The sequence below is a fragment of the Capra hircus genome, chromosome 19, assembly GCF_001704415.2.
Source record: "Capra hircus breed San Clemente chromosome 19, ASM170441v1, whole genome shotgun sequence".
In the NCBI taxonomy this organism is placed as follows: Eukaryota; Metazoa; Chordata; class Mammalia; order Artiodactyla; family Bovidae; genus Capra; species Capra hircus.
In genome coordinates, this window is record NC_030826.1 from 60814721 (window position 1) to 60842044 (window position 27324).

At 52.9% G+C, this 27324-nt stretch overlaps 1 protein-coding gene and 1 long non-coding RNA gene across 3 annotated transcripts in view; one reads left to right on the top strand and one right to left on the bottom strand.

The window, feature by feature from the left end:
* Positions 1-27324, bottom strand: part of LOC102170088 — a 68456-nt gene that overhangs the window by 30129 nt on the left and 11003 nt on the right. The window contains exon 1 of one of the 2 annotated variants that reach the window (XR_001919641.1): positions 24671-24850. The exons of the other annotated variant lie outside the window; for it this stretch is intronic. This is a non-coding gene — a long non-coding RNA (uncharacterized LOC102170088). Of the gene's footprint in view, positions 1-24670; positions 24851-27324 lie in introns of those variants that run through there. 2 annotated transcript variants of the gene reach the window in all.
* On the top strand, positions 181-17622 carry LOC102169796. The gene is made up of 5 exons (XM_005694473.2): positions 181-370; positions 9609-9799; positions 15721-15854; positions 17014-17187; positions 17476-17622. The coding sequence occupies exons 1-5, from the start codon at positions 303-305 to the stop codon at positions 17587-17589; spliced, it is 681 nt and encodes a 226-aa protein (XP_005694530.2). The 5' UTR covers positions 181-302; the 3' UTR covers positions 17590-17622.

Here is a 27324-nt window from a genome sequence, read left to right on the forward strand (position 1 = left end):
ACTCCCCTACCATCACGTGCTTGAGTGCACACGGGAGGGAAAAGCTGCGCCGAGGTCAGCAGAGCTAAAATCTCTTCTTCAGGACTCCAGTTCCAAACGGCTTAGGAATTCCATTGGCAACATCACAATGTCAACATTCCAAGCAAGCCCAGAGCCCCCGGAATCAAGGGCTAGGACGCCAGAGAAAGAATGGCACGCGATCCCCGTGAATCCTGGGATTTGGTGTAAGGGCAAAGGCTAAGAAGCCGGAAGCGAAGAGAGAAATTCCGTCCACACTACTGAATCTGAACACCATCCGAAGAATGTCCCGTTTCAGTAACTGGAAGGCCTACCAGGTCAGCAGAAGCTTGATGTCATATGACGACATCAGGTAACTATCCGTCCCTTTCTTCCTTTATGTCCCTGGAGACCCGCTCTGGGTGTCGGTAGCCGAGCTGTCCTTAAGCAGAGGGTTTAAAGAGCTCACAGCTGCAGCAGCAGTCCTTGCAGCTCAGTTCAGTCGCTCAGTCGTGTCCGACTCTTTGCAACCCCATGGACTGCAGCACGCCAGGCCTCCCTGCCCATCACCAACTCCTTGAGTTTACTCAAACTCATGTCCATCGAGTTGGTGACCCCATCCAACCATCTCATCCTCTGTCGTCCCCTTCTCCTCCTGCCTTCAATCTTTCCCAGCATCAGGGTCTTTTCCAATGAGTCAGCTGTTCACATCAGGTGGCCAAAGTATTGAAGTTTCAGCTTCAGCATCAGTCCTTCCAATGAACATTCAGGACTGATTTCCTTTAGGATGGACTGGTTGGATCTCCTTGCAGTCCAAGGGACTCTCAAGAGTCTTCTCCAACACCACAGTTCAAAAGCATCAATTCTTCAGTGCTCAGCTTTCTTTATAGTCCAACTCTCACATCCAAACTCTCACATGACTACTGGAAAAACCATAGCCTTGACTAGATGGACCTTTGTTGGCAAAGTAATGTCTCTGCTTTTAATATGCTGCCTAGGTTGGTCATAACTTTCCTTCCAAGGAGCAAGCGTCTTTTAATTCCATGGCTGCAATCACCATCTGCAGTGATCTTGGAGCCCAAAAAATAAAGTCTGACACTATTTCCACTGTTTCCCCATCTATTTGCCATGAAGTGATGGGACCAGATGCCATGATCTTTGTTTCCTGAATGTTGAGCTTTAAGCCAGCTTTTTCACTCTCCTCTTTCACCTTCACCAAGAGGCTCTTGGGTTCTTCTTCACTTTCTGCCATAAGGGTGGTGTCCTTTAACAACATAAATAAGAAGATCGTTTCTCTTTTTTTTATTTTTTTTTTGAAATTGGATATCTTTGGGGTCCGGTAGAGGGGATGTGGACATTTTTCTTTCCGTATTAATTTCATTTAAAGTTACTAGTGTAAAATTAACTAAGTAAAAGTCGTTGCAGTAGGTGAAATGCATTCAGCACCACTAATCTGACTCAACGTGGCTCCAAGGCCACAAGTGAAAAGTGAAAGTGAAGTCGCTCAGTCGTGTCCGACTCTCTGCGACCCGCAGACAAGGCTCCTCTGCTCATGGGATTCTCCAGGCAAGAACACTGGGGTGGGTTGCCATTTCCTCGTCCAGGGGATCTTCCCGACCCAGGGATCCAACCTGGGTCTCCCGCATTGCAGGCAGACGCTTTACCCTCTGAACCACCTCGTAAAGCATCCCTCTTGTAAGAAAGACTCGGAGAGGGCTTCGGAGTTTACCCAGAGCACAGTGGAGTGGAGAAAACGAAGTCGTTCGCACCGGGGTCTTGCTCTGGAGTTCCTGGTCCTCCTGATGGCCGAGAAAAATCAAAACTGCCCGTGAAGGGGAACTTACTCTGATCCCGTTTGAAGCATTTCACCTTGAGATGAACTCAGCTTCCTTTGGGGGCATGAAGGGTCAGCTCGAAAGCTTTTCTGCCTCGAGGGGTCACTCCTCCCGCCCCTTCCCAACACGGAGCCGAGTGCTCGGCCGAGGGCGGCGCTCTCAGCGCCTGGGCGGGGCTCACTCAGCTGCAGGGCCGGCCGGGGTCCTCGGCCGCGGGTGGTGCGCTCTCAGCGCCTGGGCCGGGCTCACTCGGGTGCAGCTGCTCTCACTGCCCTTGGGGCGCCCTGCTGGCCTCTGCCGAAGCCCGAGGTCCCCACAGCCCTCAGACCACCCGGTCCCTGTGCAGGGCGGGCCCCTGACCACAGGGCTGGGCCAGGACTGAGCGCTCAGCACCCCGCGGACCTCTCGGCAGGGCCAGAAGGGTCCCAGCATCCAGCCTTCTACCTCCTGCCACCCCGGCAGACACAGGGGGCCCCAGGTGGACCACCCTGTGCAGACTCTCCCGAGTCTGACGCCCCATCATCCTGCCCAGTTTGGTTAAACCAGGTGGAGTCGGGGAGGAGATGCCTGGAGGAGGAGGCGGTGTCTTCTCCGGGACCAAGCCGGGTTAGCACCCTAGCTCTTCCCTCCCAGACACGGCCGCGTGGGGGTGGTCTCCACTTCCTCTTCCTGTGGGGTGGGCACTTCCCCAAAGCCACTTCCTCCAGCTGCTCTGCACTAAGGCTTTCTTAAAAGTTATTTTTTCATTGGAATATAATTACTTTACAATCCTGTGTTAGTTTCTACTGTACAACAGTGTGAATCAGCCATAGGTATACGCTAATCCCCTCCCTCTTGACCCTCCCTGATCTCCTCCGGCTCTGTGTATGTTAAAGGAAACCCTTAGGCATTTAGAAAACCCTTTCTGTCTTCACAAAGCCGGGTTTCTACCTAGCTGTGGATTCCTTGCCAACGGGAGATGAGGGCTTTAAAATGACTTCACTCTCTCTGCTTTCTGCTTCAATAACCCTAATTGTCTCCAGTTCAGTAGAAGCTACATCAGCTGATGACTTACTGGATGGAGGATAAATCAAAGCGGCTTTACAAAGTTATGGGGGCCACACAGGGAGCAGGAGGAAGCAACACATAGCTGAGGCTGGTGACCGTGTGCGCGTCACCACCCAGAGATTTGAGGCCCGACGGTCCGAAGGCAGGCTCACCAAACCCAGACACACAAAGTGTGGAAAGTGCGCAGGTAACCTCCAGTTCAGCTTCCCGGGTGGGTCAGTGGTAAAGAACTCACCTGTCAATGCAAGGGACACAGGAGATGCGATAAATGGGGGTTTAATCCCTGGGTAAGGAAGATCCCCTGGAAAAGAGCACAGCATCCCACTCCAGTCTTCTTGCCTGGAGAATCCCACGGACAGAGGAGCCGGGCAGGCTATGGCCCATAGGGTTGCAAAGAGTCAGATGTGACTGAAGCGACTTCACGCACGCATGCAGCCTTCAGCTGAGATCTCAGTTCGCTCGAGACAGCCTCCCAGGGAGGAGCCAGCCCAAGGAATAAGTACTGCCATCACTTTCCTCCCTTCTTTCCATCCCCCGCTGAGCATCCCATCCGCCTAAACTAACTGGACACCAGAGGCAAGGGCTCCCCTGATAGAATCCAACCGGCAGCTCCACGATGGGGAAGGATGGGCAGTGGGTGGGCTGGACGAGAACCAGTCTAAAAGCTTTTCCTGACACAGCATGGAGAAGGGATCAAGCGCCAGTGGGTGAAGGAGAAAATCTTCCCGGCATTTTCCAGAGCTATGATCTCCCTATAACATAGGCCTATCACAGCCACAGTTCCGTTCCTGCCAGTGTCTAAGTGTCTGCTTCACCCATCCAAGCATGGATTTCAACCAGACGCCCACTGACCTGCGAAGTGTTCTGGTGAGGATAACCGTAGCTGGCCCCAAGGGCTTCCCGCGTGCCAAGCACTGTGGGAAAACTTATTATTTCCTCCTCAAAAGAAACTTCAGGGGTAAGACTTATTATTAGCATCTCCATTTTACAGATGGGGAAACCGAAACTAAAAGAATTAGAAAATTCGTCCAAGGTCCTATGAGCTGGTCCACAGTCCATATGAGATAAAAGGCCAGGCTCTCCAAGATGGGTGGGCTTCCCAGGGGGCTCAGCAGTAAAGAATCCACCTATAATGTGGGAGACACGGATTCTCTCCCTGGGTCTGGAAGATCCCCTGGAGAAGGAAATGGCAACCCACGCCTTTATTCTTGCCTGGAGAATCCCATGGACAGCGGAGCCTGGTGGGCTACAGTCCACGGGGTCGCAAAGAGTTGGACACAACTAAGCAACTAAACAAGAACAACAACTCCAAGACCCGCAGGGAACCGGGCAGGACACACGGGGCCTTAACGCCAGCGTCTGGATCATCGCGCCGGTCGCCAGCTGCAGTGGGGGACCCCGGGCCACCAGATGGCTTTTCAAGAGCAGCTTGTAATCCATGTTGCATAGGAAAGTTCCCGCTTCTGTGCAATTTACATTTTTTGTTCAAATTGATTTAAAGTATACAATCAGGAGGTCCAGTCTGCAAACCTCTGCTCGATCGTAACAGAGAAAACCCACCCAGGACCCCTGCACCTCCCTCCCAACTCACACACAACTGCAATGCTTGTCAACAGCCTTTCAAGAGCTGCAAACCAGGAACGTTTGTTTCCTGTCCAATAGGCAACCATTGCGTTTGCAAGTTTGATAATAAAAACGTGATAGTTTGTGGTGACCAGTATGAACGGTCTTATGCTAAGAAGGTCACGTGTCATTTCCTTTTGTCTTCACAACTACTCTGCAGCTTACATATATCTCATTATTCACGTCTTCCAGAGAAAAAGAGTTCAACGATATTTTCAGAATTACTGTATGATATCACTTATATGTGGAATCTGAAAAGTGCAACAAACAAGCGAATATAACAAAAAAGAAGCAGGCTCGCAGAGGTAGAGAGCAAGCCAGTGGTTACCAGCTGGTAGAGGCAGGGAGAGGTGAGATGGGGCGGGGACTAAGGGGTACAAACTGTTAGATATAAAATAAGCTACAAGGGAAAAGTAATAAAAGAAGATACAAGGATATACTGTACAACAAGGGGAATATAGCCAATATTTTGCATCACTCTAAATGGAGTATATCCCTTAAAATTGTGAATTACTGCATAGTACACCTGTAATGAGAAGGCAATGGCACCCCACCCCAGTGCTCCTGCCTGAAGACTCCCAGGGACGGAGGAGCCTGGTGGGCTGCAGTCCGTGGGGTCGCGAAGAGTCGGACACGACTGAGCGACTTCCCTTTCACTTTTCACTTTCACCCATTGGAAAAGGAAATGGCAACCCACTCCAGTGTTCTTGCTTGGAGAATCCCAGGGGTGGCGGAGCCTGGTGGGCTGCCGTCCATGGGGTCGCACAGAGTCGGACACGCCTGAAGCGACTGAGCAGCAGCAGCACATCTGTAATTTGCACAATATTGTACAGCACCTGTGGGGCTTCCCAGGCGGCTCAGCGGTAAAGAATCTGCCTGCCGACACAGGAGACGTGAATTCCATCCATGGGTCAGGAAGATCCCCTGCAGAATGGATGCTTATCACAATCCTCAAGTCTTAAACTAGATGACTGTAGGGCTAAGGACGCGACTGAAGCTCTCTGACTCCCAAAACTAAGCTTCTTCTACCAAAAGTAGAAGACTTTCCCCTGCATGGTTCCAAGGTTCTAGGCACACACACCAGAAATCCGCTGGGACAAGTTTTTCTTCCAAGTGGGTCACCAGTGATAACCGCAAGTGAATGCATTTTGCAGTGCAGGCTGCTCACCAATCATTCAAACATCACGCTCGCTAAGAGCACCATGGACACCTTTAGAACCAAACAGAAAGGGAGATAAGCAAAGCAGAGCATGGAACGGCCTGTTCTCAGACGCCAGCAGGCTGGTGGAAAAACAAACAGAATCTGCTGAAAATTACTAGGAAGGCAGAGACCTACCAGAGAAATGTTAAGGGGAGCCTCTGTACTTTTTTGGCTTTTTCAATCCCTGATGTACAGAGAAAATGTCATTTTTAAAGAGTAGCTTTAAAAAATGGGTTCCACTTGCTGGAACTGAAAGGATCACATTAAAGAAGTAGCTTGGATCATCCCTACTGGGCTTCCCTGTGGCTCAGATGGTAAAGAATCCGCCTGCAATACAGGATACACCGGTTCAGTCCCTGTGCTGGGAAGAGCCCCCGGAGGAGGAAATAGCATCCCACTTCAGTGTTCTGGCCAGGAAATCCCACTGACAGAGGAGCCCGGTGGGGTACAGTCTATGGGGTCGCAAAGAGTCAGACATGACCGACAGCCTGGCTTCTCTCTGAATGGCTTGTTCTTAACCAGTTTGTTCTGGGGGGACACACTGCCTCACGCGGGATCTTAGCTCTCCAACCAGGGGTCGAACCTGAGCCCTCCGCAGTGGAAATGCAGAGCCCTAACCGCGGGACCGCCAGAGAAGGGCTTGAATGTCTCACTCTTATCATTCAGGCCTCAGATCCAAATTCTCTTGCCCAAAGAGGTAGACCAGTCCATTCAGAACGTTGTCGCTGGTCAGTCGCTCAGTTGTGTCTCTTTGCGGGCCTGTGGACGGCGGCATGCCAGGCCTCCCTGTCCCTCACCATCTCCTGGAGTTTGACCAAGTTGGTGCCCGTTGAGTCGGTGATGCCCTCCAGCCATCCCAGCCCCTGCCGCCTCTTTTCCTTTTGCCTCCAATTCCCCAGCAATTCAGAAGGTGGCCCTCACAATGACTGTCTGTCCCCCTTGTTAGTTTCCCTTCCAGCACTTTTCACAAAGGACACCCACTCTCTTTAGATATTCACTCACTGAGGCTCTTGTCCCCACTCCACCCTAACACCCAGCACAGCATCTGCAACACCACAGGGAACAGAAAACAAGGGCTGCATAAACAGAGGCCCAGGCCCCGTCCTGCGGTGCCGACAAAGCGCAGGGCAGACTCACAGCGAAGGGAGCCGGGCCACCGCCTCGAGTGAGAAAGCAAAGAGCCAGCTCCACCTATAAAAACATGCTCTCAGTTAAGATCACAGGAGATAGCTCTTAACTGATTATGCTGAGCTGGGGAGTGAGATGCAAAGAAAATAAACACATTTAATTGAAAACAGATGCAGAGCAGTCCGTCCCCCATGGGTGACTTGACGGAGGCCCTCAGACTACTCTTCTCGCCAACATTTTACGAGCATAATTTTATATGCCAGAATACGTTCTCATGAGGGGACGTCTCTGTCCCCTCAGCAGTCAATCGACGGTCAATCCATCTTGACAAGGAGTCCTGAGGGTCCGTGCTTATTTGCATTTCTGCCCAGGTCTGGTAACTGGTACTGCCCAGCTCCGACTTCATAAGTAAGAATCCGTAACAGAGGGACACGGTCTAAGATCCTTGAACAGGGCACGAGAGACACTATAATAGCATCTTTATTGAGTGTTGATTTCCTTCTTGTGCCAAAACACGCCTCCGGGTGATCGGTTCAAATGATACAACTTGCTAGCAAAGCTGGAGGTTTCTGGTGATCAGACACAGAGCAGATGTCCCCTGAGTGCAAGAATGTTGTTTTTCCAAACAACTGCCCAGCGACTCACAGCTGCAGCACAGAAACGGCTGGAGCTGCGTCTTTGCCGAGGAGCAGCCGAGATGCCCGACGAGTGCACAGGGGCTTCAGAACCCGTTAAACTCATCAGAGAAAAGCCGCATGCTTTTTTAAGGTTTGGAGAAAATTCCAGGTGCCTGTCCAACCTCAGGGAGGACAGTTCGATGCCTGGTGTTAACCCAGGGCTCCCAGAGGGACACAGTGGTATCTAAATCTTAACATTCTCTTCTAATTATCATATCCAGGACGTTGGGTTTCAGATGCAACGTCTCTGGCTTTCAGGGAAGAACTTAAGCTCGCCAGAGAGGTTACCACTTCGTGCTTCTTCAGATGCTAACCACAAAATGCAAACGCAAAATCATGTCCTCTTTTCTGAGCCTTAGTGTAGCTGGACACTCTTGATGAATCTCGGATCAACCTTCACTGGTACAAGCAGCACCCTGACTCTCTGCTCCTGACCGACTCTGGGTGTCCCTGTGGATCTGAGGTGTCTTAATCGTACCTCCATCTCTCTCTTCCACATAGTTCATATTTTTGATCTACTGTCTTTTATTCTCCTCAACCTTTACCCTATATTTTGTCCTCTACCCATCCATTCATCCATCCACCCACCCACTCACCCACCCATCCATCCCTCCATCCATCCACCCACCCAGGCATCCACCCATTCACCCACCCATCTCCCCATCCGTCCATCCTTCCATCCACCCACCCAGGCATCCACCCACTCACCCACCCATCTCCCCATCCGTCCATCCTTCCATCCACCCGCCCACCCATCCATCCATTAACCCATCCATCCATCCCTCCATCCATCCACCCACCCAGGCATCCACCCACTCACCCACCCATCTCCCCATCCGTCCATCCCTCCATCCACCCGCCCACCCATCCACCCATCTCCCCATCCGTCCATCCTTCCATCCACCCGCCCACCCATCCATCCACTAACCCATCCATCCATCCCTCCATCCATCTACCCACCCAGGCATCCACCCATCCACCCACCCATCTCCTCATCCGTCCATCCGCCCACATGAACTGAGTGTCGGTCTCTCACCAGATACAGCGCTATGTGCTGGGGATACACTGGTGAACAAGATAGCGTCTAAGCCCTCGTGAAACATAATACCTAACAGTGGAGACAGGCACGAAGACGGGCCATTTACTGCACTTGCGGTCATTGCTAGAATGGAGATGCTTAGAAGGGGCTGGGGACCAGAGGGAGGGCAGGTCTCTACAGATGGGCAGGAGGCGGGAGGTGTCATGGACCACTCCATGGAGGACTGACAAGAAGGAGTCCCCAGGAGGATGGGAGCACAAACGAGGAAAGGGGGACAGTGTGGCATTCCAGGCAGAGTGAGAAACACAGCCTGAGGCACAGAGACCCGGGCCCTGGGATGCCCGGCGCTGGGCGTGGGGAGGGGGTGGGGAGGAAGCGGGCAGGGCTGAGTCACAAAGCTCCTGGTGGGTCCTGCCAAGAGGGATGACTTGGAGGTTTGAGGGTGACCCGAGAATTGTGTTTGATACTCCCCCCAAATAACCTTCTTTTCAACTGGTCTGCCTGCAATGCAGGTTGGATCCCTGGATCAGAAAGATCCGCTGGAGAAGGAAATGGCACTCAGTGTTCTTGCCTGGGAAATCCCATGGACAGAGGAGCCTGGCGGGTGTAGTCCATGGGGTGGCAAAGAGTCAGACACGATTGAATAACTAAATAACAGCAAATATTAAGCTTACCCCATAAAAAAGAAATACTAGCTCTTAAAAGTGTCCTGACTTGTAAGAACTTTTCTTTCATTCATATACATGGATGTGTATAGATATAGATGCGTACACACGCGCGCGCACACACACGCGCGCGCACGCACGCACGCACGCACGCACGCACGCACCTGCTGTCTGATCGCCCTGCTACTTGGGCACTGGACGCGTCCGCTCACCTCCCCGTCTACTGTGTGCAAGGATAAGGGATCACATCCTTCCATTTTCTCTCCAGTTCACATTCTTTTTCCTGAAGTTAGGCTCTCCGTTCACTGCTTTCCGCTTAAGCCCGCACGCCAGGCCCCACGTTCGGGGCAGTTGACCCCCTCAGAGCATCGGCGCTGATGGGGGTTTTGTGTTTAGAGCGCCCCGTGAGAGGAGGAAGGAGAAGAAGGAAGCCCTGTCTGAAGAGCAGCCCCGGCCCCTCGGTCAGAGGCTGCCGAAGAAGGAAGGGGCCCAGGTCATGGGCAACAAGGCCAGGGATGCGGACGACGACAAGGCTGCGGAGGACGGCGCTTCTCTCGGCAAGAGAGAGTCCCGGAAGGAAGGCAGGGGTAAGGCCAGCCATCCTGGGGAACCTGCGGGCTTTCTTTCATTTCAGGAACTGGGGCTCGGGGGCGAGGGCGGAGCTGATGGGATGGGACCCAGGGAATGGAGGCGGGCAAATTCAGGTTATAAAATGCAAGTCTGCAGAGCTACAGTGCTCAGGGCTTAGCATCCAACCCCAAGACTCTCACTTCAGCATTTAGGTCGAACCCAGGGCTGGGCAAAAGCAGACTGCTCCCAGGGACACCGACAGCCAGGCAGGGCAGGGGGTCAGCAGCCACAGATTGCAGGTGCCTCACCCTCAGGGAGAGAGTCTGCTTCTGGCCAAGGACACGCGAGCCCTTCCCCGGCATGCTGCCTTCATGTCTGGGGACTGAGCTCTTCCCGCAAAGCAGGGACTGAGCCGGGCACGCCTCATTCAGGCAGGAAGAGGTCAGCTGCCAACAAGGCATCTCTTCGAGAATGGGGGGCAGACACACATCCCTGGTGGTCCAGCGGAGAAGCAACCAGGTTGCAAAGCAGGGGACTCAGGTTCCACTCGCCACAGGGCCACCAAGCTCGCCCACAGCGGAGAAGATGACCCAGGACGCAACGGAGACCCGACACAGCCAAACTTCTAAAAACAGGGCAGATGGGGACGCGTCCCCTAGTGCCAGCGGCAGACACCAGAGCGGGGCCGCGGTCGGGAGTGGGAGCTCAGAAGAGAGAGGAAGACAGAGAGGCAAGGCATCCCTGCGTTTCCATCTCCTGCTGTAGCCAAAGAGGCCGCGCCTTCCGCAGAGACGTCCCCGCGATGCTTCTGCTCAGCGTGCCTCCTGGGTGCAGGAGAGAAAAGCGGGGGCTGTTTCCAAGGTGAAAAGTTATCTTCAGGCCTCACTCACTGACTGGATGGTGCAATCCTTTTCGATCATTAACTCAGAGCCGTCACTTATACCGAGTCCCAAACAGAGTGACAAATTCCACGCCAGAGCCAGGGTTGCATAAGTCCTCCTGACTGCCTCCCGTTCCCGCTGGCGCACAGAATCCGATTCTGTCCACACAGAATCAGGAAGGGCTCTTACTGATGCAGACCCAGCTCACGCTTTGCAAATTGGTTTCTAGTCCCTGAAAGTCTTCCTGGTTTCAGTCATGCGGAAGCCAGTGAAAACTGTGAAGAAGTGAACCAGATAAAACTGAGCTCGGAAAGCTTCTGCAAGCTCTGCCAAGTCTGGTCCTGCTCCCCAGCACTGAAACTAGTCCTTAGGAAGCTTTGTGAGGGGACTTCCCTGTGGCCCAGTGGCTAAGGCTCCATGCTCGCAATGCAGGGGGCCTGGATTCAATCCCTGGTCAGGGAACTAAGATCCCACATGCCCCAACTAGGACCTGGAGCCACCAAATAAGCAAATAAAAACAACATTTAAAAAAAGGGAGACTTGTGGGAAAGGGAAAGAGGAGAAATACAGCAAAAGTAGGAGAGAGGAGACAACTTATCTTAGGATAACAGCTTCAACCTTGAAGCAAAGCAAGTGCAAACTCCTCGTCTCCAGTGGAATTCAGGATGAGTGTCAATGTCGAAGGCACAGGAGACAGACATCCGGCTCCTCCTGTCTCCCAGCTCAGATGCCTTCTAAGGGTCTGCACACGAGCCCACAGCGTCCCAGACCCCTGCACGCAGCCGAGCCGATTCTCCCCGGGCTTCCAACCTTCTCATTCACCTTCCCCCCCAGCTCTGCGTCAAGATCAAAGCCTTGGTGTCGTGCGTCACTCATGAGCACACTCCGCTGCGTGACAGGGACTCCAGGGAGCGTGTAGGGCACAAAAGTGGGTTCATTCTGTCATTCACTTATCTGGTGAGCACCCACTCTGCTCCAGACACTGTTTCAGGTGCTGAAAACACCTCAGTGAATGAAAACCAGAGGCGATCGTCCACAACACAAATGCAGAAATCAGTCAGATGAGAGACGAGGGTAGCACGGACCTGAGTGGAAACAGTATCAGAAAGGTCCCCCTCTGAAACACGCGGTGCTCTGGGAAGGAGTTCACATGGAAGCCCACACGTGTTGGGCTTCCTGGGCAGCTCAGATGGTAAAGAATCTGCCTGCAGTGCAGGAGACCTGGGTTCGATCCCTGGGTCAGGAAGATCCCCTGGAGAAGGGAAGGGCAACCCACTCCAGTATTCCTGCCTGGGAAATCCCATGGACAGAGGAGCCTGGTGGGCTACAGTCCATTAGGTCGTGAAGAGTTGGACATGGCTGAATGACCACCCCTTTCGCTTTCACACATGTTAAATCTTATTGTATGTGCCTAGATGCTCTGTTGATAGACTGACAATATATCCATGATTAACGACATAAAATATATAATTTATACTTTATCATTAAAAAAGGCTTCCCAGGTGGTTCAGTGGTAAAGAATCCACCTGCCAGCGCAGGAGAGGCAGGAAACGTGAGTTCAGTCCCTGGGTCAGGAAGATCCCTGGAGGAGAAAATGGCAACCTATTCCAGTATTCCTGCTGGGAAAATCTCATGCACAGAAGAGTCGGGGGGGTGCGGCTACAGGGGGTCACAAAGAGTTGGACACGACTAACCAGCTGAGCATATCATTGAAATAACACAGTAACGCAGAGAATGCATTTATGGGCCATAGTCTATTCTCCAACTCATCTCCAGCCTCTCAGAGCAGTGTGGGCAGAGGGAGAATTTGAACGCCACTTTCATCTACATATGGTCCCATCTGGGCCGCATCAGTGACCCCAAGAAGTCAGGGGTTAGTCCCCGAGGGGCCGGTGGAAGCTTTGGAAGCGTCGTGGGGGCCTGCCTTTCAGACTCTACTCCGTGTGAGCCGGGCCGTGTCTTACTTTCCTCCCACTTGACAGTGATTAGGACTTCCTTCCATTTGGGTTTTTTTACCCACTTCTGTCCCTGGAAGGCTCCGGAAATTACACAGCAAGTTTTCCACCAGATGTTCCTACAGCGGCCGACAGTCCCTCACAGCTGCCCGGCTGCCCTCCCCACATGTCGCAAGCCTGACGTGGCACAGCGGAAGGGAGACTCGAGCCCACGGCCCTGCCGCCTGCGGAATGCCCAGCTCCAAAGCCAGGTTGCCTTTCACAGCCTGGGGAGGCGCCTCTAAACTGCGGGGGCTTCCGCCAGGCAAGAGGTCCCGGCAGGAAATACCCAGACGTGAAAGATGTCAGGGTGGAGTGGTGAGGAGGGGGAGACGGAGAAATGTTCCAGAAGAAACGGGCTTGCTTGGAAAAGTGTGGTTTCCGCAGCGAGTTTTGGAACCTCAGTGCAGAGAATAGCGGGAGCGGCTGCATCTGGGGAACCGACAGGCACTCCCAGCCCCGGAGTCACGTGCGGCATGAAATCTGAACCACAGCCCTTGCGTTCGACCGCCTCTGCTCGGGGGGTATCTGAGATCTGGAAGACTGCAGGCCAAAGGAGCGCTTGCTCCAGCGCGTCAGGGTCAGGGGAACACAACACCCCGGCCAGCACCGCACAGTCCGGCCAACGTGCTTGAGACCGGAAGGCTGAGCAGAGCGTGGCTCGTTTTTCTCAGAGAAGAGCAGATGGCTGAACGAGAAAGGAGGGCAGAGAGCAAAGGCTCAGAGAGGGTGAAGGTCCGCCCCTCACACGCGGCTTTGTTCACCTCGCCCTACATCCTGGCGCCCCGGTTCTTCTTGGGCAAAATGGAGCTCACTGTGCTCAGCTTGCAAAGTCACTTCAGTCGTGCCCAATTCTTTGCGACCCTATGGACCATAGCCCTCCAGGCTCCTCTGCCCATGGGATCCTCCAGGCAAGAACACTGGAGTGGGTTTCCATTCCCTTCTCCAGGGGATCTTCCCCACCCAGGGATCAAACTCAGCTCTCCTGCATTGCAGGCAGATTCTTTACTATCTGAGCCACCAGGATGGGACCATATGTAGACGAGACTGGCGTTCAGATTCTCCTTCTGCCCACACTGCTCTAAGAGGCTGGAGACAAATGGAACAGAGCATGGTCCATAAACGCATTCTCTGCAGGAGTGTTTTTTTTAAACCAAGCCCCACCCAAACTCGCCCCCCTGCAGCTTCCTTTGTTGGTTCGAGTTCCATCCACAGGGTCTGGTCAGACAAGCTTGACCCTTCTTCATGTCCCGCCTGACTCATTCATCTTCCATCTAACCAATCCCTCTCCTTTCAGTCACGCCCCAAAGAACAAAGGGCGTTTTAGGGTTTCCACACCACCGTCACCACTCTCCTCTGAAGGAGACACAGTGGGTCCAGGTGCCCTTGAGTTGAGTTCAAGGGTTCACCTGTGATGAGATAAAGAAGAGAAAACTGGGTCCATTTCCTTCTTGTTCCAGATTCCTTGTCTACTGATGCAGGCGGGGACCTTGCAGACAGGTTCTCAGTCATTCAGTCATGTCTGACTCTTTGCAACCCATGAACTGTAGCCTGCCAGGCTCCTCTGTCCATGGGACTTTCCAGGCAAGAATCCTGGAGTGGGTAGCCATTTCCTTCTTCAATCCACTCACACAGTTCAGTTCAGTTCAGTCGCTCAGTCATGTCTGACTCTTTGTGACCCCACGGACGCCAGGCCTCCTTGTCCATCACCAACTCCCGAAGCTTGCTCAAACTCATGTCTATCGAGTCAGTGATGCCATCTAACCATCTCATCCTCTGTTGTCCCCTTCTCCTCCCACCTTCAATTTTTCCCAGCATCAGGGTCTTTTCCAATGAGTCAGTTCTTTGCATCAGGTGGCCAAAGCATTGGAGCTTCAGCTTCAGCATCAGTCATTCCAATGAATATTCAGGACTGATTTCCTTTAGGATGCACTGGTTGGATCTGCTTGCAGTCCAAGAGACTCTCAAGAGTCTTCTCCATACCACCATTCAAAAGCATCAATTCTTTGGTGCTCAACTTTCTTTATGGTCCAACTCTCACATCCATACATGACCACTGGAAGAACCATAGCTTTGACTAGATGGACCTTTGTTGGCAAAGTAATGTCTCTGCTTTTTAATATGCTGTCTAGGTTGGCCATAGCTTTTCTTCCAAGGAGCAAACGTCTTTTAACTTCATGGCTGCAGTCACCCTCTGCAGTGATTTTGGAGCCCAAGAAGATAGTCTCTCACCGTCTCCACTGTTTCCCCATCTACTTGCGATGAATGGTGGGACCCGATGCCATGATCTTAGTCTCCTGAATTGGGTTTTAAGGCTCACAGCGGGCAGCAAATTTGTCCTGCCACCTATTTTCCTAAAGCTTGCAAACTAGGAAGTGTTTTCCTGTTTTTAACTGGCTGACGAAGAAATCAAAAGAGGACTATTTGGTGACACAGAAGAATGACCCACAAGTCAAAATGTCGTGCCCACGAATAAAGTTTTATTGGGACACAGTCAGCCCCACCCACTCATTTGCATATTTGCATACTGTCTGTGGCTACTCTGGAGCTGTGATAGACGAGATGGCCCACAAAGGCTTAAATGTTTATTATCAGGCCATCGGCAGAGAAAGTTCTCCAACCTCCACACCCAAGTCAAAGAATAATACTGCACAAAGGCAGAAAAGTGAGAGGCTTACTTAAGTCATCCTTTAATAAACCAAATTAAATGACCGTGTCAGAGCCCCTAAGAACCTTCTCTACTCAGTTAAACCCCCAGAGCAAGAATCAACTCCACCTGTGTGGCCTCAACTCACGAACAACGAACATGGCCTGAGACATACCCACCAAGCTGGTCACATTCCAGAAAAGCAAATCGGAACATGTCACAAGGGTTCCGTGGGTCTCCTAACAAGTGCTTTCATTCTGGGCCCTGGGGTGAGGGTCTGCTTCTTTCTCAGCCGCACAAGCCTCCTCCTCGTTATGCTGGGGTCAAACACGGACAGATGAGCCCTGGTCGCGGTAGGAAGGAAGGGGTGCGGTGCCAGCGTCCTCTGCAGTGCCCTTTCTCTCCTCACCCCCCAGGAACAGACTGGAAGCTGCCAGTCCCCCTGGGACCTGTTTATCCACCTTTGGTCTCGAGTCTGAGCTCCGTGAAAGCTCTGGGACGAAGCTGGGAACTGACTCCTCCGACAGCGAACAGGTTCCGGATACACAACGTGAGTCTCCCGAGGGTCCGTTTCTTCCTTCATCCTTTGCAGGCTGAACAGCGAGAACGGGCTCCGTCCAGGGGTGAGCTGAGCAGAGTGCTGAGACCAATGCAAACCAGAGGAGCAGAAGCGGGCGGTGTCTATCCCTCCCCCATGTCCCTGTCCAGCCCTGGCACCTGGTGAGACCAGGGCAGAGGAGAAAGGGAACCCCGAATGCAGGTCCTAATGCCCCCAGCAGGACCCTCACCGGGGATCCCCACAAAGAGAAAAGCAAAACCCTCAAAACAGGGCAGTCTCCTGATGGGCCTAAAGGTTCCTTCCACCTCAGGCCTGCCCTGTTCCTCCCCCACTCACGGTTACCAAAGGGAGGATGCTGGCCGGCAGAGATAAACCGGGAGCCGGGATGGGGACTCGCGCTGCCATACACGAGGGTGATGACCCAGGGCCTCCTGCGCAGCACAGGGCCCTCTGCTCCAGAGTCTGTGATAAACTATGGGGAGAAGGAATCTGGAACGAAGAAAGGTGCATGCTTATGTGCACCGGAGGGCTTCGCCGGTGGCTCAGATGGTAAAAACTCGGCCTGTAATGCGGGAGACCTGGGTTCGATCCCTGGGTCAGGAAGATCCCCTGGGTTGGGAAGATCCCTTGGAGGAGAAAATGGCAACTGACTCCAGTATTCTTGCCTGGAAAATCCCATGGACAGAGGAGCCTGGTGGGCTACAGTCTGTGGGGTTGAAAAGAGTTGGACACGACTGAGCTACTAACGCTCACGTGTAACTGAATCACTTTGCCGTATGCCTGAATCTAAGACAACATCGTAAATCAACTACACCCCAGATAAAATTTTAAAATAATAATGATCTGCCACAGAGGCGGGTGATGAGTCAAGGTCCCATAGAGAGAGCTCACGCCCTGACCCTCCAGCCACTGACCCACTGACCCAGCGACACATGGGGGATTAGGGTAGGTGTGTGTGTGTCGGGGGGGGGGCGGGGGTTGCCCCTTTGATCTGCATCCCGGGGATACAGAAAGTGAAGAGAGGGACCCGGAAGCCCAACTCATGCACGAGAGGCCTGAACGAGAGCTGCCCCTTCTAAAAAGCCCCCGCCTTGTCTCGCCGTGAGCCCGAGGCACTCGGGAACCTTCATTTCTTGGGCTCCTTGCGCAGGTGCACGCGGCCCACCTGCCCCAGCAGGGCCCCTTCCAGAACTTCATGGACCTGAAGGCGGAGAAGAGGCTGGCCGGCCGCAAGGAGCGTCGCAGCCGCTTTGGAGACATCAACACTCACAAGTGCTATCAGTTTGGACAGATTTTCTGCCCTTTCCAGGCCCTCGCCACCACGGTGAGCAAGCTTTTCTTCCGCACAGGGCTGTAACATCTTTTAGTGAGAACCAAGACAAAGCCCAGGGCTTCCTTTCTTTGGAGGGGATTCATTAGTCAGTTCCGGCCACAAAACAAATTACCCTGAAACTCAGTGCTTACGGAGGCAAGCATCTTTGTTTCTCCCTCGCCAGCTTACAGAGAAATACATTCATTCCACTTTTGCTCGCTGCAAGTCCACGGGGTAGGAAGAGTAATAATTGAGAGTAATCCTAACTGTCACAAGAGACTAAATCCAGCCTGCCTACAGGTCTGTGACCCCAGATTTAGGGAAAGAGCTGAAGGCAGGTGGCCACAGTTGTGTTCAGCAACACAGCCGTTTCCAGAAGAGGAAGAGGTCTGGGGGGAGGGGAATCTTTTGTGATATAGGATGATGGTTCTGGTTCCTTCTTCCTCACCTGTCACCTTCAGGACCCAGGTCAACTCAAGTCAGACTGTTCCGGGAGGCAGGCCCTTGGGACTCTCACTGTTACGTCTTTGTGGTACTTCGTAGAGCTGCAGTCTTACCATTCTAAAATCTGAGTATGCGTACGAATCACTTGGGGGGCGTCCCTGGTGGCTCAGAAGTAAAGAATCTGCCTGCCAGCCCAGGACACACAGAGACGTGGGTTCAGTCCCTGGGTCAGGAAGATTCCCTGGAGAAGGAAATGGCGACCCACTCCATTATTTTTGCCTGGATAATCCCGTGGATAGAGGAGTCTGGCGGGCTACAGTGCATGGGGTTGCAAAGAGTCAGACTTGACTTAGGGACTAAACAGCAGAATGAGTCACTTGGGAAGCTTGATAAGCATGCAGATCCCCCAGGCTTGCAGTCATTGCCGTACAGGGTGTCCTGGGTGTCTTGAGTGGGGCCTCAGAATTTCCCTTTTTGATGAGTTCTCTATGCTCCTTGTTTATGTATCATCACTCAGCAGGACTTCCCATCCTGGCTCACTCCATCAGTGCCCCTGGGGCTGAAGGCCAGTATGCCGGGCAGCCTGTAACCCATTCTCAGCTCCATCGTGTACACTGGAACCCGGATCAGAAACTTCTACCCATCGGTAGTTCCCATACTTCCCTGAACTTCACAGTCACCTGGGCAGTCACGCTCCTCCCCATCTTCCCTCCCCCAGAGCAGAGACCAGAAGCTCTGAGGTCGAGCCCCCGGGCAGCAGCATGCTGTAAAGCGCGGCTGGTAGAGTGGCCAGTTCATCCCAGATTCCCCAGGACTGACTTGCTCAGTTTTCCAGGGACTTTGTATCTTTTAACACTAAGAGTCCTGTCCCAGGACCCTGCAGTCCTGGTTTTAAAACTGAGTATCTCAAGTCCCTGGAACTCAAGCAGACTGCATGCTTGGTCACCTGTCCACTCGTGATTCCAACGTGCAGCCACGTAGAGAACTCTGCACGCCGACCTTCCCACGAACCAGCCGCAGCGCCTCCTCTCACAGGTCACTGCTGCCCGTCATCCCAGCCGCTGACCAGCATCCTCTGCGGAGGGGCCACGTGCCCAGAGCCAGGCACGCTGGAGCATCCAGACACACGCTGGGGCATTCACCCCCACCCTCAGGGAGGGTGAGCAAACTGAGCCACACGCTACAAACACCAGCAAAATGGAGCAGTAATAGCAGCAGCGCCATAAACTGATAGGCCCAGGAGATGCGGGCCGTCCAAACTGGAGATGCTTTCTGCTAAACCCAGTACCCCCCGCCTACCACAGCCCTGAGGCCTTGCTGAAGGACGATGTCCCCAGGTAGGGACAGCCTCTCAACGCACAGGGCACCTGGGAGAGTGGACCCCCGTGAACTGAAGACCACAGGGTCCTTGTGTGGACTCCTTAGTGTGGGGCAGGTGTGGTGCCAGAGCCCTCACAAGGCCTTGGGCTCCATGACCTCATCATGTGAGCATCATCCTCGCTTTATCCATGAGGAAACAAAGGGCTAGACGTTAAGGGATTGGCCCAAGACGGCAGCCGGTCAGAGCTGGAGCTGGGACGTGAGCCTGCTGTGCAGAGCAGGCACCCCCCAGCCCCCACGCTCTAGTCTACGTTTTTTAATTAAACTACATATATACAGTGGAATATTACTGAACCATAAAAAGAACCAAATAATATCATCTGAAGCAGTATGGATGGACCTAGAGATTATCGTACGAAGTCAGACAGAGACAAATACCATATGATACCATTTATATGTGGAATCTAAAATCTGCTGCAAATAAACTCGTCTGCAAAGCAGAAACAGACTCACAGACACGGAGCCCAGACTTGTGGCTGCCAGCAGGGGGAGGAGCTGGGGCGGGTGGACTGGGAGTCGGGTCAGCGGGTGCAGACTAGTACACGGGGTGGAAAAGGTGGAGCACGGGAAACTGCTGCTTTTCCGTTTCCTCAGTTTAAACTTCTCGTTTGGTATCGGTATTTGGTATTTCATTTGACATGACCGATTAACACTGTTGGGATAGTCTCTGGTGGACAGCAAAGGGACTCAGCCATACACACGCGTGTACCCGTGCCCCCCAAACTCCGCTCCCGTCCAGGCTGCCGCGTAACACTGAGCAGTGTCCCCTTGTTGCACAGCAGGCCCTTGTTGGTCACCCACTTTAAACAGAGCCGGGCGAAGCTGACCATTCCAAACTCCCTAACTATCCCTCCCCTCCAGCCACGAGCAGCGAGCTCCACGTTAGCCATTATTCTCTGCCCGACAGGAGATGCGAAGACTGGTTTTCCCCCGAGACCTGCCCCTGAGCCCACACATGCAGAGACTGGGCATCTCTTGCCCCACCGAAGGGAGTCTTCAGGACTTACCCTTGTCTTCCGCAGAACTGGGCTTGGGGAAGGACGCCAACAACCATGAAAAGGAGAAACCTTCGAGCCACGTGAAAACACCTCTATTCCCCCCAATAGTTAAGGCAACAAAATCTAACGATAGGAGAAAATAAACATTGCAAAACTGCATTGTGGCCTCTCGCTGCAGGGACTGAAGCAGCTCCCCAGGACTTGAGAGGTGCTCACTCTCTAACCCAGCTTAAGGCATTCCATCAGCATGCCTCTGTGGACAGTCTGGGAAGGATGAGCCACTTAGAAGCTGCAGTGCCCACTGAGAACCGAATCCTGCCCGAGTCCACTTGTCTTAGATCTCTGAAGATACATGGGAGGAGGTGGGTACAGGTCAGTGAGTCAAGGACCCCACTCTTTCCATCCTTCTGGCCTACCAGCACCAGACTGTTGTATGGTGACCTTGGGGTTAGCTCCTCGTGGTCACCAAAGAGTTGGCACTGCAGCGACACCACATCCTCACAGGAGCACGTCTAACCCTGAAAGGCTGAAGTTTCTGCCCACATCACACACACACACACACACACACACACACTCAGCCAGAAGGAGAACCTCCCCCAGCCACCGCTGAGCAGATTTCCCAGCAACTCTCCTTGGCAAGGATGTGGCTTGCCCATGCTGTGACCACAAGGGAAGCTGGGAAGACAAGTCTTGGATATTTGCTGGGGGCAAGTTCTACCATTAGGAAAACTGCTGATAAGCAATGAGTGTCTCCTACCCTGGGACACTCTCTAGTTTGCGGCTCAGACCCTTAGAGTGAGAAATTCCTACTTAGGCTGAGTGAAGACCTGGCTTCTTACAGTTTCTAAGCATACATCCTAAGGTTGCTCCTCCATGTTAAATAGCTTTCATTTTTCATTTTAAAAGTAACGTATGTTTATAATAAAAGTCACTCAAAAATATAAATAAGAAAGGGCTTCCCTGGTGGCTCAGTGGTAAAGAATCCTCCCACAATGCGGGACACTCAAGCTCAATCCCTGGGTCAGGAAGATCCCCTGGAGGAGGGCATGGCAACCCACGCCAGTGTTCTTGCCTGGAGAATCCCACGGACAGAGGAGCCTGGCGGGCTACAGTCCACGGGGTCACAGAGAGTCGGAGATGACTCAGCGACCGAATGGCAACAATAAAAGAGAAAACAACTGCCCAAATCACAACGCTGAGCAACAACCAGCGTTCGCATCTGGAAGCTTTTATTGTTCTCTGGGCCTGGATCCGTTTTCCAGACTTATTTTCTGGTTGCGCCACAAGGCATGTGAGATGTTAGTTCCCCAACCAGGGCTCCGACCCAAGCCCCTGCGCTGGAAGCCCAGAGTCTCCACCACTGGACAGCCAGGCAGGTCCTGCCTTTTCTGCAGGTTTGACTGGGTGGTTTTTTGCCACCATGGCCCAGCACCTCTCATCACGGCCCCCCTCCAGGTCCCCTTCCAGGTGACTGGTTAGCAAAGTCACGGCCCCTGTTTGCATTACAGCTTTGTCCCCAGACAGGGGGTCTACCCTTTCCTTTGAACTTTTGACTATACTAAACAACTTCCCCAAAAACTAAAAACAAAAGCTATTCCTTCTTTATTTGTAATCTTTGGCCTTTTTTGCTGATTCCCAGAGCTTAATTTTTTCACATCAGCAAGCTTATTTCTGAGCCACAGGACACGCACACCCAGCAGGGTCCCCTCCTCTCTGCACACGCCTCCTTCCATCCCCGACAGACAGCTCCCCTTGCAGCTATGCTGGTTAATTCAATTGTCTACTTGTTTTTCCTCTGACTGCTGTGATTCATGATGACATAGGCAGAATTTTATATTTTAGCCTTTTCCATCTCTCTTAAGCCAGGAATTCACACACTATGGCTCTCAGGTCAAACCTGAGCTTCCTGGTTTTTTATATAAAGTTTTACGGGAAGGGCATTTGTTAGCACGGCTTTTACTTTGGGGCAATAGCAGCAGAGTTGACCAGTTACAACTGCGACTCTACAGCTCAGAAAGCCGAAAATAGTCACTCTCTGGCCCCTTCTAGATAAAGCTGTCTGTCCTTTCTTAAGCCAAATTCCCCTTCATGATTTCCAACTAAGGGATTCTACGTCACTTATCTCCACTTCGTAAAAATATCCTTGAAATCTGGAGTCCATGACTACATCCATCGACCAGCAGAGGAAATCAGGAAGGTATCCAGGTCTCTTTCTAGGAGGACGTGGGGTCGACAGATATCTGACGCTGCCCCAGCACACCCTCGCTGCACACAGACTAGCTTGCCTTCTGGCGAGGAAACCATCCTGCGTGTATCGTGCGTGACCTGGCAGTGTGTGGAGAAGCTTCTGTCTTTCTCTCTTTTCATCCTAACAATGAGCCACCACTTCACACCAGCTTCCACCTCCAGGTGGAGAATTCCATACAGAAAGGCTGGCTCTGCATGGATGCCGGGGAGGGCTTAACCTCAGCTACCCCACCTGGTTTCTTTTACGCAAGGTGCAAACTTTCTCCCAGACTCGAGCAGAGATAGCTCCAGACAGTCACCATGGAATGCAGGCAGAGCGTGAGACCCGAGGAGGAGACGCCCACACTCAGACCACGTGCCAGGCATGAGGAGGAAGAACTACCAGGGAAACTCACAGCTGACAATGAATCTGCCTTACATCCATCTTTGCAAAAACCCAGTAACGCACCGAGCGAATCTACACAGACAAAGCTTTGCTCTAGGACTTGAGCAAGGCAGGACGCAAATGAAAATAATAAAAGCCACACCACCAGTGTATCCTGAGTAATTACTCTGTTCTGCATATTGTATTCAAAGATTTTGTGGGGCCACCCTAAAAAAAATTAGCATTATTTATCTCCTGATGAGTTGAGCTTCCCTGGTGACTCAGAATCTGCCTGCAATGTGGGAGACCTGGGTTAGATCCCTGGGTCGGGAAGATCCCCTGGAGGAGGGCACGGCAACCCACTGCAGTATTCTTGCCTGGAGAATCCCATGGACAGAGGAGCCTGGCGGGCTGCAGTCCACGGGGTCGCAAGAGTCGGACACGGCTGAGCGAGTAAGCACGGCGCGCAGCATCTCCCGGAGGCTCGGGGGCAAAGAATCTGCCTGCCGATGCAGAAGTCACGGGGTTTGACCCCTGATCCGCGTAGACCCCACATGCAGCGAGGCAACTAAGCCCACGCGCCACAACTATTGAGCCTGTGGTCTGGAGCTCGGAACTGCAGCTCCTGGAGCCTGCACGCCTGGAGTGTGTGCTCTGCGGCAGGAGAAGCAGCGAGGAACCCGAGCACCGCAGCTGGAGAGGAGCTCCCGCTCGCTGCAGCTAAAGAAAAACCCGCCCAGCAATGAGGACCTGGCACAGCCAGAATAAATAAAACGACATATCGTTTAGTCCACACTACTATTCCCCTAAATTAATCCACCATCATTAAGGATGAGAAAACGGACCTTTAAAGAGATTATAGTGGCATCAGGCAGGCACTGGGCGGGCAGCCTCGACAGCCCAGACGCGTCCCCCCAGGCTTGCCCCCAGCACAGCAGCCCCACCAGCATCGTTTATCTCACACACTTGTTTAGAAACCGCCACACACATCCTCACCCGCTCCTGCCCTGTGGTTTATTTGCCCTCTGCTCTTTCCTGCACTCTCTTGATAAAATAAGCCACGCGTACGCGACAAATGTCAACGGAGTCATCTGTCACTGCTGGTAGATACCGTCTTTCGGTTTTCGCTGCTGCCACCTAGACCTGAGGCCTCAACGTGAGCGCCCTCCCTCCTGGCCTCGGAGGGGGCGAGGACCCGGAAGGGAGACGCTGGGCCCTTAATGAGCAGGGTCCCCAGGGACAGGGCCCGGGGTGGACGGGTGGAGAGGAGGGGAGCTCTGGGTACTGCCAGCAGCTTCGAGCTGGTTCAGGGAGAGCTTTGCCACTCAGGACAGGACAGCCTTGGGCGTGATGCCTGTGCAATGCTGAGGAGTCCAGCTCCTGGTGAACAACCTCGGTCTGATTATTTAGGCCTGGCCGTCCACAGTTGCAAGGCTTTTCCTGGCAGGTCCCAGGCCAGGCCTGCTGGCAGTCACGCACCAGACTCTGAAGGGTCCCCCTGGCCTGCTGGCTTTTCACACCCTCATCTTTCAGTGTCTGGGGGAAGGATCTGCCCCAGGACCCTCTGCGGATGCTAAAATTACAGGATGCTCAAGCCCCTTACTCAAAACTCTCTGCTTGTGACCTGCATACACCCTCCTGTACACTTCAATCATCTCCAGGTTAATTACAGCCCCTAATATGATGTTGGCACTATGGGGACGGTTGCCAGTGGGGAGGGAGGTTGCAAATTCAAGTTTCGCTTCGTGGAATTTTCTGGAGCCTTTCCCCACAGTGAGTTGAACGCAAAGATGAGGGATGCGCAGACACGGAGGGCCCACGGTGCTGGCAGCCCCAGCCCTGGCGCTTCCTTTCCTGGTGTCTCTCTCCGCAGCCTTCGGTGCGGTCGGGCTTCCTCAGGAGCTAGGCTTCCTCCCAGGCAGAAGCGGGGAGGACCTTGAGCACCCGCCCCACCCTGACCCAGGACCCCGCCCACTCCCCGCCTTCCCCTCCCCTGGCCGCCCCTGAGCCAGCCTCAGGCTCCCCTCGCAGAGGCACAGCCCCGGCCCCGCTCCGATCCCACCTGGCAGTCACTGCCGCAGGGAGGAAGATGGGACCGGGCTCAGCCTCTCCTTCCGTTTCTGTTTCTGGGCCCGTCGCATTCGCGTCTGAATTCACTCCCTCATTCTTGGCTGCTGCCCCGGATCAGCAGCGGCTCGGCGTCCGTGTCCAGCTCCCTGAGCTCCAGGCAGACGTGCCCGCGGCCCTTCTCCAGTGACGGGGGTGACGGGGAGCCTGGAAGGCGTCCAGCGCAGGGCCGTTGCTGCCATGCCTTTTCCCTCACCTTTTCCAAGGCTTGATTCTAAGCCTCACATCCAGACCTCTGTGCACATGTGTATGTGAGTGTGTGCACGTGTGTGTGCACGTGTATGTGAGTGTGTTGTGTGCACACGTGTGTATGTGTGTGCGCACACGTGTATGTGAGTATGTGGGTGTGGGTGTATGTGCACACGTGTGTATGTGCACGTGTGTGTGAGTGTGTGCACGCACCATGAATTCAGGGAAAAGCTGCCTGCAGCCCTCAGTCTGCGACATACTCCCTCCCAGCCCACCGGAGGAACCCACCTTTCTCTCTGATGCTCACTTTTCTCCCCAAAGTGGAGAAATTCTCCTGCCCAAAGGGCAGAGCCCGCGTCTGGCAGATAAGGCCAGCCTGGGGAACCACATACCACCGTCTCTGCAAAACTAAGCCCCAAGTTCTAGGACACAGATTAGCAACAAACCGCTATCACAAAGCTCTATTTTTCCTACAAAAATAGCTAATGACAAAAATCTACCCTATAACACAGGGAACTAAACTCAATAACCTATAGTGGAAAAGAATCTGAAAAAGAATCTATGTGGATATAATAAGAATATCTATATATAAAATAAGAATACATATATATGTGTGTCTGTACCTGAATCGTTTTGCTATACAGCTGAAACTAACTCAGCACAGTAAATTAGCCATGCTGTGCTGAGCTGCACTTACTCAGCCGTGTCTGACTCTTTGGGACCCCATGGACGGTAGCCCACAAAGCTCCTCTGTCCGTGGGGATTCTCCAGGCCAGAATACTGGGCTGGGTAGCCTTTCCCTTCTCCAGAGGAGCTTCCCAACCCAGGAATCGAACCCAGGGCTCCTGCATTTCAGGCAGATTCTTTACCAGCTGAGTCACCAGGGAAGCCCAAATTAACTATACTTCAATTTAAAAAGTGAACGGAAGAACAAAAACAGCAAATAGCCTGTCCCATTTCTTTATGATTTTGTTATATCAGGAATTTTCAAACAAGTCTTGCTCCTCATTAGCAGGCCTGGGTCTCACATTATGCACATCCTTGTGAAGCCAAACAAAGCAGAAAAAAAAAAAAAAAAAAGACTTGCTCACAGTTTTGTTTTGTTCCTAGATTTTGCTGACTGGGACTAAACGCTGCCATATGCTGAGAAAACATCCAGCGTTTGCATGTCAGGTTTTTTTCTTGTTTAGTTATATCTGGTCGAGTCACGGAGCCGTTGGCTAAGAAAGCCTGTAATCTGTACTCCGTGAATAACCATGTAATCGAGCGACTGCAGTCACGGCTGCGGGCTGCTGTGTGCACAGTAGTCATTGGGGTTTTTTTCTAATTTTTTTTTTCTGGAATGCCCAGAAAGGGAGCACGCAAGTTGGTTCTCGGGGCTCCAATCCTGGAATCTGCAGCCTTCTTCCAGGAGTGACGAAGGTGAGGGAATCCATCTTGGGAGAGTTTCCCAGGGTGATTTTCTGGGTTGGTTTGTTTGCTTTGGTTGGAAACTTGGGAAAAGCTAGATCTGTGCAGAACCCACTTCAGTGTTTGGAAGGGTCTTTTCAGAGCTCTGTGTCATGGGAGTAACTGTCTGCAGACAGGCTCCCCTCCTCAGGGCACCAACACAAGCCTACTGCTTGACATCTCAACACATAGAGGGGTGGGCGGATGGATGGAAGGGTGGGTAGATGGATGGGTGCGTGGGTGGATGGGTGCATGGATGGATGGATGGATGGGTGGATAGATGGGTGGGTGGATGGGTGGGTGGATGGGTGGATGGATGGGTATGGATGGGTGGTTGGGTAGATAGATGGATGGATGGGTAGATGGGTAGACAGATGGATGGGTGGTTGGATGGATGGGTGGATGGATAGATGGATGGATGGATGGGTGGGTCAGTGGGTGGATGGATGGATGGGTGGGTGGATGGATGGGTGGATGGATGGATGGATGGGTGGATGGATGGGTATGGATGGGTGGGTGGATGGATTAATGGATGGATGGATGGGTGGATAGATGGATGGGTAGATGGATAGATGGATGGGTGGTTGGGTAGATAGATGGATGGATGGGTAGATGGGTAGACGGATGGATGGGTGGATGGATAGATGGATGGATGGATGGGTGGGTCGGTGGGTGGATGGATGGATGGATGGGTGGGTAGATGAATGGATGATTGGATGGTTGGGTGGATGGGTGGATGGATGGATGGGTGGATGGGTGGGTAGACAGGTGGATAGATGGATGGGTGAATGGATGGGTGGATGGGCGGGTGGGTGGATGGATAGATGGATAAGTGGGTGGATGGATAGATGGGTGGGTGGAGGGATGGGTAGATGGATGGACCACTGAATATTCTCAGGACCCAGAATTGCTTTAAGGTGATCATATACATGAGGAAATTATAACACTCCA